Genomic DNA, 12,150 nt, shown 5'->3' with positions numbered 1-12,150 from the left:
ATGGAAGTTGTAACTACACAGTGCTAACAGTGATGGCTTATGACAGATTTGTCTCCATCTTTAAGCCTCTGCAGTATCACACCCTAATGACCCCACAGAAAGTAAGACAGTAGCTGGCTGTAAGCAGCAAACTTCATCCCTGGAGCTTTGCTAATCAGGTCAAATACTCTTGACTTCTTAAATCCCCTTCTGAATACAAACTCCACAGGCTATTTTGTGATAATTTGGATATATCTAGCCTTACATGTGGTGATACTATTCAGAGTAAAGTCAGTAACCTGTGTAGGTTACAGTATGTGATGTGGTGATTATATTCTAACCTGTATGATTTCGTTGGCAGTATCATTCCCTGTACTTTTTGTTTGCTGTCAAAATCCTTAAACTGACCGTATAAATTAAATATGTATCATTAGTTAAAGTCCTGATAAGAGAGTTGCCCAGGGGGACCTGCTTTGGTTGCTGGGCACACTGTTAATGTGGCTGGCAGAAAACGTATAAAAGTAGAGGAAGAGCAGAGACAAGAGCATTTCATTGCAAAGGGGTGGTTGACATAAACAATATACTGGTGTAGTTACACTGTGTTACCTGAAATCATATGACATGACTGTATATACAATACACAGAAGAAAGGTAAGCAAAGTACAGAGCATATTATGAATATTACTTTTATAATGCCATCATATGTTAGACATTTCTAAGCATTGTAATCATATTATATGATGCATGTAAATGCATGCATGTGTTTTACAACTGTTGAACATTTTGCATGTTTTTCTGTCCTAGATAAGAGCTGCAGAGATGAATGGGACTTCCATCACTGTCACTTTGATCCTCACAGTGTACAAGGACATGAATTCAGACAAAAATGCGTTTTTCATTGTAGTTTTTCTTATTTATATTGCATCTATATTAACCAATATAACCCTCATGCTTTTAATTTACTCAGAAACATCTTTGCATAAGCCAATGTATATATTTCTCTTTAGCTTAATCGTAAATGGTCTGATTGGAAGTACAGCTGTTTGGCCAAAGGTGATGGTCATCCTTTTAACAGGTATGAATACAACCTCATATGCTGGGTGTCTCATTCAGATTTTTCTCAACTCAACCTACGGGATTTGGAATTTCACAGTGCTAACAGTGATGGCTTATGACAGATTTGTGTCCATATTTAATCCTCTGCAGTATCACACCATCATGACCCCACAGAAAGTAAGACAGCTGTTGTTGGCTGCAAACCTTGTGCCTGTAGTTTGTGTACTTGGTCAGGTTTTCTTTACTTCTCAGGTGCCCCTGTGCAAGAACACTCTTCATAGGATATTTTGTGATAATTTATCTCTTTCTAGCCTGTCCTGTGGCGACAGCATTCAAGGTAGAGTGACCAACCTGTATGGAATATGTATTGTTATTGCTCTTGTTATCCTCCCCCTGCTTCTTGTTTTGTTGTCATATGTTAAAATTATAGTGTTCATTTTAAAGGCCTCTGGAAATAATGGAAAGAAAGCATTTGAAACCTGTTCTCCACACATGATTGTTTTTATCAATTTCTCAATGGCCACACTGTTCTCTGTCATTTATAATCGCCTTAACCCTGATTTACCTGGCGAGGTTAATGTACTGCTATCGATTAACTACATCCTTGTTCCCCCACTGTTGCATCCAGTTATTTACGGAATAAAAAATCAGGAAATTCGGGACAGCATCTCAAAAATTTGGAAAAGAAAAATGCGGACCATTTAAGAGTCTGATATTGTCTCTTCATCAGTATTTTGCGTTATGTTTTCAAGCAGAATATGAAGGTCGGGTGTCTCAGCAAATTAGGATTTTTTTGGAGAAAAAAATCCTTATGTACTTGCATAACTTGCACTTAGTCCAGGATTGTCTTTTAATGTGAAACTATGAGGACTGCACTGTACTTAACAATGCCATGATGCTGGGACTATGATGCAATGCCCTGTTTGGTGTAATTTCTCATATGTATAGAGGATTGCATTGAGTCATGGTAAGAAGTGAATGCATTTGTGTAATTGAGTTTCGATGTTGTCAGTAAAATTGAAAACATTTTCATCAGTCCGTGTTTACTTGCAGAGAATACCACATTTCTATACATCCTTTGGCCTTCACTGTAATACTCTGCTATGGTGTAAACAAATGCCAAAATTAGTCTAACTAGGCTTTACAATGACATTTTTGATAGCTCTTTATTAACAATTTTTGTCAATGGAATCTGTGAAGCTTTTACAACTCTTTGCGTACAAAGCAGAATTGTGTCCATATTTAATCTTTCCCAGTACCACACCATACTGATAAAAGTTGATAATATACATAATATATATAGCAGGTTAATTTAAAGGGCTTTAGGTCATGCTGCTCAAATGTTTGCCAGTGCTACCATACAGGCCCCAAGCACACTACAGATCTGAGTTGGCATGAGGCATGTTGTCATACGTTACTTTCTGAAGGGACAGACTGAGTCTTGGAACAACCTCCCTGGATATGTCCATGATTCAGACTCATTCCAAATTGCCAAGTCCTTTTATCCCCCTTCTTTTATGCCCATCTTCTGGAAGTGTATTGATTAGTTCAAAATACACTATATGGACAAAAGTATTTGGCCATACCTGTTCATTATTGAATTCAGGTGTTTCAATCAGATCCATTGCCACAGGTGTAAAAAAAATCAAGCACATAGCCATACAGTCTCCATTTGCAAACATTTATGATACAAAATGGGTCGTTCTGAAGAGCTCAGTGACTTCACGTATCATGGTACTAGTACTACTGGTTATAGGATGCCATCTTTGCAATAAGACTGTTTGTGAAATTTCATCCCTGCTGGATATTTCACAGTCAACTGTAAGTGATATTATTAGAAAGTGGAAGTGTTTAGGAACAATAGCAACTCAACCACGAAGCAGAAGACCACCTAAAATCACAAAGTAGGGTCAATGACTGCTAATGAATGGTGCGTAAAAGTCACCAACACCCTGCTGATTCCATAACCAAAGGGTTCCAAGCTTCCACTGGCATTAATGTAAGCACAAAAACTGTACAGCGGGAGCTTCATTCAATGGGTTTCCATGGCGAGCAGCTGCATGCAGGCCTCACATCACAAAGTTCAATGCCAACCGTCGTATGGAGTGGTGTAAAGCGCACCGACACTGGACTGTGGAAAATTGGAAACATGTTCTGTGGAGTGCCGATCACGCTTCACTGTTTGGCAGTCAGATGAGCTAGTCTGAGTTTGATGGATGCCGGGAGAACTTTTCCTGCCTGACTGCAACTCTGAAGTTTGGTGGAGGAGGGGTATGATTTTCAGGGTTTGGGCTAGGCCCCTTATGTCCAGTGAAGGGCAAATTTAATGCTTCAACATACCAAGACATTTTGGACAATGCTATGCTTCCAACTTAGTGGCAAAAGTCTGGGGAAGGCCTTTTTTTATTCCAACATGACTGTGCCCCAGTGCACAAATCAAGGACTGTAAAGACAGGTTTGATGAGTTCGGTGTGGAAAAATTGACTGGCCCGCACAGATCCCTCACCTTAACCCCATCGGGCATCTTTTGTGAGGCTACGGCAGGAAAAGGACCCAATCGCAGACCAGATGCAGACAAATTTAGGATTTTTTCTCAGGGAGGTAAAAGCATAGAAGATCAGGGGCAAAAACTCAGGACACCAGCAAGACAAAAGATGCCAAGTTATGAATCCACAGGGCAGGGGAAAAGCACTGAAAAAAACACGGAAGCAAGGCAGACAAAAAATACGGTAAAGCATACAGCTAAACAGAATCTATCACCATGCTAAAACTGACATTAAACTCACAGGACTTAGACTGACTAAGCAATACGGGACAAAAGACAGACTGAACTTAAGTAACCAAAAGGGGAATCATATAATGACACAGGTGGACAAGGGGAATTTAACAAGACACATGGTGACCAACATGGTGATGATTGGGAACAGGTGTGGGCTGGAGATACGGACAACAGCAAGGGAGCACATGGCATTGATGTGACGTTGGCTCTAAGCCATGACAAAAAGTTGTGAAGACACAGTTTTAAGTTCAGCAAACTGAGTTATTTATTATTACAAAAGCTCCCAAACCAGAGCGGAATAAAACAACCGTAAATCGATTCAAAAGATAAGCAGGGTTGTCAGCCAAGTCAATCAGTGTGAGGTGCATGCATGGGCGAAAATGATAGTGTCGTAAGGTGCGTGTTTGCATGTCCAAAGAGACCAAAAGCAGTGGGGAGAAAGGAAGCTCTCTCTACCCCCCAGAACAGGAGATGGTGGATGTTATAGGCCCGTAGAGACACCAGGCCCAGGTGCAGTCACTTTCCACTAACGGCCTGCTGCAGCCACGCCTACAACACAGATAGGAAAGACAGGCAGTAATAGATATAGCCAGCAGGCCATGACAGCATTTAAATAACAAACACTGGAAAGCACATGGCGGGAACAAGGAAGCCCAAGGACTATACACAGGAAGGAAACAATGGCAGACAGGAAGTAATTTAAAAGGACGAAAGGGAAACAAAGTAAAAGCACGGGACAAAAACAGAGCACAGTCCTGACATAACCCCCCTCTAAGGGCCGGATTCCAGACGACCCAAACCAAACCGAACAAGTCCACAAAGGGTGGGTGGAGGCGGTCAGGCAGGGGCCAGGCAGAAGGCTGGACAGGGATCAGGAGTCAGGCGGCCGATCAGGGTGGACGGCCGAACGGGGGGGAGTGTCTGGTGGCCGGCCATGTGGGCAGCCAAATAGGGGCAGAGTGTCTGGTGGCTGGCCGGGTACAGGGGCAGAGTCTTTGGCGACCGGCTGGCGGCACTAGGAGCTGGGACTGGCACCTGGGACACTGTAGACAGAGGCACAGGAAACATGGGACAGGGACATGGGCGCCTGGGACGCTTTGGACAGGACCAGGGGCGCATGGGACATCTGGTTCAGGAACAGGGACATCTGGGGCGCTTGGGACAGGGGTGCCTTGGGCGTTCGGGACAGGGGCGCCTGGGGCAGCAAGTCATCAGCAGCGACGCCATAAGCAGCAACGCCATCAGCGACGTCATCAGGGGGTGCTGCTGGACCGGTGTCGGGAAAGGATGCTGGGGGTTCTGGGTCTGCAGCGGGGGCTGGGCTGGCAGCGGAGGCTACGGGGTCTGGGTCCGCAGCAGAGGCAATAGTCAGCCTCTCCTCCAATCAAACTGTAACAAACCCGGTATCACCTTAACGACGCCCCCTAAACTGGACCACAAAGACCACCAGTTAATTGCAGATACTCTCTCTTGTTCCCACCGGTGTCCACCGGTTATCATCGTCTATTTGTTCTCTCCCACCAAAGACAACAGATCACTGGTCTCATAGCTGCTCAGGAGGAGCTGGCCCTCACTCTAACATTTAAAGCAACAAATAATTTTGTCTTAAGGCAACTATTTCTTGTAACAGGCCTCTCACACGTTAAATTATAATGTAAAAAAAAACATTATTATAACTGTAGAATATGTCTGAGGGGATTATCATGGTTGGTAACAATCCTTTATTCTACGCTCAAAGTTTGGTCTCATACTGGGACACAAACCGAAGGAATCATGCCTTGAGAGAGGTGGCAGAGGCAGTTGGAGAATCTGGTATAAATTCCTCAGAAGGTGGAGTTAGCATGGAACGCTATTGGGCAAAATTGGGAAAAGGGCAAAAAAAGATGGAGGTCTTTGAGGGACAAATTTAAGAAGGAGAAGAACAGAGAGAAAGAGGCAAAAAGAAGTGGGGCAGGATTGTCAGGGTATCAACAATGGCGTTTCATGGCAGTGATGGGTTTTTCAACCCTCCTCTCAAGTGGGACATGGTGTCCAGGGAATGGACGCAGCAGGATTGTCATCAGTGGAAAACCCGCACCCCCCACAAATTTTTAGGGGAGTGCCCATCACGTTCTGCTCCTGGGATGGCAGTGCCATCTCTGAGGTCTTCTCCAAATGCAGAGTTTCGGAGGGTCCCAATGTCACTGGTCCTTCTGTAGCCCCCAACATCAACTACCCTGAAGAGGTAATGGGCATCGACTACAGCCAGAATAACCCATGAGTAGTATGACTTGTAGGTAAAGAAGAGGGACCCAGAATTACATGGACTTTGAATTACCACATGGTTGCCATCAACTGCGCCGAGACAGTTGGGAAAGTTCCACTGCTCCTGGAACTGTGAAGCAATGGCCCTCTAGTCCTCCACTTTGGAAACTGCCATGGTCTCCTCCACGGAACTGTCCAGATGGCACTTGCAACCAAACATGGTTGAATGCCCAATCTGGTAGCTGAACACTATGGTCACGAAAGAGTCCCCAAAAGGCCAGGTACCTGAGAAAAATGGAGTGAAACCAACAACGACGAACACCACTTCACTGCCTTCTATACCTCCTATGCAATGCACCTCTACAACTCCGACTTCTGCTTCAATTTAAGTACATGCCACCTTCAGAAGTTTTTCGATGACTCCTCCATCGTCAGCTGCATCACAGACGACAACGAGGAGGAGTACAGAGCTCTGGTAGAGAGTTTTGTAGGGTGGTGTGACACCAATCACCTCCAGCTCAACATCAGGAAGACCAAAGAGCTGGTGGTGGATTACCGGCAGAGCAAGAAGAGGGCCCCGACCCCTATCACCATCCGAGGGGAGGAGGTGGACAACTACAAGTTCCTGGGTGTACATATTAACAACAAACTGGACTGGACTGACAACACTGAGGCCCTTTACAGGAAGCGGCAGAGCAACTTATTCTTCCTGAGGCGGTTCAGGTCCTTTAAAGTTTGCAATAGGCTGCTGCAGATGTTTTATAAAACTTGACAACCTGGAAGCAGTTGCGGAGGAGAGGACGAGGAGGAAGCTGGATGCTATCCTGAGGAACCCCTCCCATCCCCTCTATGACGAGCTACAGCAGATGGGGAGCGCTTTCAGCCACAGACTGATCCCTCCTTGGCACACCAAAAAGCGCCTTGGCCAGTCCTTTGTGCCAGTAGCCATCAGACTCCACAACCAACATAACCAAACATTTAGTTTTATGTAATGTACGCCAGCGGAGATGCACTATGTTGTCTATTTATTTTATCTATTTATTGTATTTCTTTTTCAAATTTGTATTAATTTATTTTTGTATGTTTATGTACATACTTGAATCCTATTCCTACTACCTTGCTGCTTTGACAATTGAATTTCCCTCACAGGATTAATACAAGTTTATCTATCTATCTATCTATACACAAAATCGGAATCCATGTGCGCTATAAAATACCTCAAAAAGCTATCTTTTTGTATCGTATGCCCCTAGCTTGAAAAATATGATTGATTGTTCTTTCTATGACTGTTGCGTTGCAAAAGGCACCCCCCATGCACTAGACACGGGGACTTTAATTTACTTAGGCTGCACAGCGCACAGGCCTGTATTAGGGGCAGGCTTTTTTTTTTTAACTTATTATATGGTTCTTCAGAATCTTCCAAAAAGTTCTGTTGATTTGAATGGGGCACCCCAACGTTCACAGGTCTGTAATTTCTTGATATTCACCCCTGCAAAAAGTTAATGGCCGCTGTCATTGGCAATGGGTTTTGTGCTTCTAATTCACATCTTTCATGTCATTCCGCAAGTAGTCCGGTCATTTAACATAGCTGAAAGTCATTGTACCTTGAAGTCAGTAAGTAATGGGTTGCTACATAACACCTGGAACTTTAAAGTTCTATTAGCCTGAAGAACAAGTTTTTCTTAGCGGAAATCCCGAAACGGCAAAAAAATCTATAAACAGAGGGATTTTGGAGGAATGTCTTCTATTGTTTTGGCAAGTATCTGTATGATAACAAATTCGCCTAATAGGCGTTTTTTTTTATTATTTTTTTTTACTGCAAACAGCCCATGAAATTAGATAACAACATTAAACATGAGGAGAACATGTATTAATGAAATGCATTACATTTAATTGTGATGTCTGCCTTGTGCTGATGGACAGACGCTGGTAGGCTACAGTAAAATAGGATACTGGTACCTTGTTTTACTCCCGGTCTGCATTCGGGGCCCGGCCTTTATTTGTCCGTATCGACCAGGCCCCGGCTACTATCTGAAGGTTGGCCTCTAATTGAATCCCGGTCTTTATTTGAGGATTTAGGGTAGGTAAGTTTAGCGTTAGCAGCTAATCAAAAGACTGCTAGACGACTCTGCAACGGGAACAAGCCAACAAAGCACGAAATCGGCCATGGGTCATATTCCTCTTGTTAACAAAGCTCAATACTTTATCATATGTTGGAAGCCTTGTTATTTATTTTATTGGGATGCTATGGATGTAACGACACAGTGCTAACAGTGATGGCTTACGGCAGATTTGTTTTCTTTTTTCAGTATGAAGCCATCAGCTGTTGTAAGCAGCCAATGTCATCCCAGGAGCTTTGGTATTTAATCAAATATTCCTTACTTCTCAAATCCCTTTCTGCAAATACAAACTGGATAGGTTATTTTGTGATAATCTGGCTATATCTAGCCTTACATGCGGGGATACTATTCAAAGTCAAGTAAGTTACCTGTTTAGTTTAATGATGATGTGATGATACCATTCTAACCTTTAGACTGGTTTAGGTGGCAGTATGATTTTGTATCATTCCCTGTACTTTGTTTGTTGTCAAAATCCTAAAATTAACCTTTTTAATTAAATATGTATCATTGGTCAAAGTCCTGATAGAGAATTGCTCAGGGGGACCTGCTTTGGTTGCTAGGTACACTGTTAACGTGGTTGCTGGGTACACTGTTAGCGTGGCTGGCAGAAAAACGTATAAATGTAGAGGTAGAGCGGGTCACGCAGACATGAGCCAAGAGCATTTCATTGCAAAGGGATGGTTGTCATAAACAATATACTGGTGTAGTTACACTGTGTTACCTAAAAATCATATGACATGACTGTATATAAAATGCCCAAAGAAAGGTAAGCAAAGAACAGAGCATTGTTATGATTATAACATTTATAATCACATCATATGTAATGTTTAAGCATTGTAAGCATATTATATGATGCATGTAAATGCATGAATGTGCTTTACAACCTTTTGAAAATTTTGCATGTTTTTCTCTCCTAGACAAGAGCTGCAGAGATGAATGGGTCTTCCATCACTGGCACTTTGATCCTCACAGTGTTCAAGGACATCTATTCAGACAAAAATGTGTTTTTTATTGTAGTTTTTCTTATTTATATTGCATCTATATTTACCAACATAACCCTCATGCTTTTAATCTACTTGGACACATCCTTGCATAAGCCAATGTACATATTTCTCTTTAGCTTAATCGTAAATGGTTTAATTGGAAGTACAGCTGTTTGGCCAAAGGTGATGGTCATCCTTTTAACAGGTATGAATACAACCTCATATGCTGGGTGTCTCATTCAGGTTTTTCTCACCTCAACCTACGGGATTTGTAATTTCACAGTGCTAACAATGATGGCTTATGACAGATTTGTGTCCATATTTAATCCTTTGCAGTATCACACCATCATGACCCCACAGAAAGTAAGACAGCTGTTGTTGGCTGCTGACCTTGTGCCTGTAGTTTGTGTACTTGGTCAGGTATTCCTTACTTCTCAGTTGCCGCTGTACAAAAACACTCTTCATAAGATATTTTGTCATAATTTATCTCTTTCTAGCCTGTCCTGTAGTGACAGCATTCAGAGTCGAGTGACCAACCTGTATGGAATATGTCTCATTATTGCTCTTATAATCCTCCCCCTGCTTCTTGTTTTGTTGTCATATGTTAAAATTATAGTGTTCATTTTAAAGGCCTCTGGAAATAATGGAAAGAAAGCATTTGAAACCTGTTCTCCACACATGATTGTTTTTATCAATTTCTCAATTGCCACACTTTTCTCTGTCATTTATAATCGCCTTAACCCTTATTTACCTGGCGAGGCTAATGTACTGCTATCGATTAACTACATCCTTGTTCCCCCACTGTTGCATCCAGTTATTTACGGAATAAAAAATCAGGAAATTAGGGACAGCATCTCAAAAATTTGGAAAAGAAAAATGCGGACCATTTGACAGTCTGATATTGTTTCTTCATCAGTATATTGCGTTTCAGCAGAATAAGAAGGTTGGTTGTCTCAGTAAATTAGGGATGTTTTGCGAATATACTTGCATAACTTGCATTTAGTCTAGGATTGTCTTTTAATGTGAAGCTATTTAGGACTGCACTGTATTTAAAAATGTCATGATGCTGGGATTATGATGCAAGGCCCTGTTTGGTGTAATTTCTCATGTATAGAGGATTGATTGCCTTGAGTCATGGTAAGAAGTAAATGCATTTGTGTAATTGTGTTTCGATGTTGTCAGTAAAATTAAAAAAAAAAATCATCAGTCCGTGTTAACTTGCAGAGAATACCACATTTCTGGCCTTCACTGTAATACTCTGCTATTGTGTAAACAAATGCCAAAATTAGTCTAACTAGGCTTTACAATGACATTTTTGATAGTTTTTGTCAAAGGAATATATGAAGCTTTAACTATTCTTTTTGTACAAAGCAGACTTGTGTCCATATTTAATCTTTCCCAGTGCCACACCATACTGATGAAAAACGTTGATGTAATATACAGAACCTATATAGCAAGCTAATTTTAAAAGGCTTTAGGTCATGCTGCTCAAATGTTTGCCAGTGCTACCATATAGGCCCCAAGCACACTACAGATCTGAGTTGGCATGAGGCATGTTGTCATAGGTTACTTTCTGAAGGGACAGACTGAGTCTTGGAACAACCTCCCTGGATATGTCCATGATTCAGACTCATTCCAATTCCTTGACTGATCCAAACTCTGGGTGTCCCAAATGGAACTTGTTAGGTTGGAATTTTCCTCTGCTAAAGTAATAAACTAAGCCTACATGGTCATAGGCATACTCATTATTCGCATTTTTGTCATTGTGAGTACCGTCATACTTTCACCACTGATGTTATGCTAGGCTTAGGCAAGTTATCTTAAAACTAGCTAACGTTAGCATTTCGCTAGCTAGCTTGACAGTTATTGTTATGGTGTTAATTATCGGACTGCGTGTTTTTTCGGCAAACATTCACATTGTCATTTTAATCCATTAGCTACTAAAATGAGCACATCGATTGATAAACCATGATTAAACTTAGCATTTTGATTGTTTAACAGAATGGCCGATGTTTGACACTGTCAGATAACATGCCCTCTCCATTTGTAAACATTTGTGATACAAAGAGGGTCGTTTTGAAGAGCTCAGTGACTTCACGCATGGTACTGTGATAGGATGCCACCTTTGCAATAAGACAGTTAGTGAAATTTCATCCCTGCTGGATATTTCACGGTCAACTGTAAGTGATATTATTAAAAAGTGGAAGTGTTTAGGAACAACAGCAACTCAACCACAAAGCATAAGACCACGTAAAATCACAGAGTAGGGTCAATGACTCCTAAGGAGCATGGTGCGTAAAAATCGCCAAAACCATTCTGATTCCATAGCCAAAGGGTTCCGAGCTTCCACTGGCTTTAATGTAAGCACAAAACTGTACAGCGGGAGCTTCATTCAATGGGTTTCCATGGCCGAGCAGCTGCATGCAGGCCTCACATCACCAAGTTCAATGCCAAGTGTCGTATGGAGTGGTGTAAAGCGCACCGACACTGGACTGTGGAAAATGTGGAAACTTGTTCTGTGGAGTGACGAATCAGGCTTCTCTGTTTGGCAGTCAGATGGGTGAGGCTGGGTTTGGTGGATGTCGTGAGAACCGAACCAAAGTCCACATAGGGTGGGTGGAGGGGGTCAAGGTCAAGGCAGATTGGCTGGCAGGGGCCAGGAAGAAGACTGGAAAGGGACCAAGGGTCTTGCGGCCGGTCTGGGTGGACGGACGAACAGGGGCAGAGTGTCTGTTGGCCGGCTGGGTGTGCCGCCAAACAGGGGTGGAGTGTCTGGTGGCCGGCCGGGTGGGCGGCCAAACAGGGGCAGAGTGTCTGGTGGCCGGCCGGGTACAGAGTCTTTGTCGACCGGCCCCGGTGGACGGCCAGAATGAGGCAAATGGTCTGGCAGGTGCCTGGGAGACCATGTTGCGCCTCCTCGACCAGGGCCTGGAAGACCTGGTCAGGTGACGAGGCTGGGGTTGCAGCACGTGGAGCCGTCGCTGGAGTT

At 42.8% G+C, this 12,150-nt stretch overlaps 1 protein-coding gene across 1 annotated transcript; it reads left to right on the top strand.

Annotated features, from left to right (window-relative positions):
- Positions 1-6,410: 6,410 nt before the first annotated feature.
- On the top strand, positions 6,411-10,052 carry LOC308370406 (olfactory receptor 2AT4-like; the record flags this gene model as incomplete). Its single annotated transcript, XM_080845058.1, has 2 exons — positions 6,411-6,665; positions 9,096-10,052. The coding sequence occupies 2 exons, from the start codon at positions 6,411-6,413 to the stop codon at positions 10,050-10,052; spliced, it is 1,212 nt and encodes a 403-aa protein (XP_080701184.1).
- Between the last annotated feature and the right edge of the window lie 2,098 nt (positions 10,053-12,150).

This window comes from Sprattus sprattus, assembly GCF_963457725.1.
Source record: "Sprattus sprattus genome assembly, chromosome: 9".
Taxonomy (NCBI): Eukaryota; Metazoa; Chordata; class Actinopteri; order Clupeiformes; family Clupeidae; genus Sprattus; species Sprattus sprattus.
Note: the sequence above shows the minus strand (reverse complement) of the source record. Positions and strands in the feature narration are given on the sequence as shown.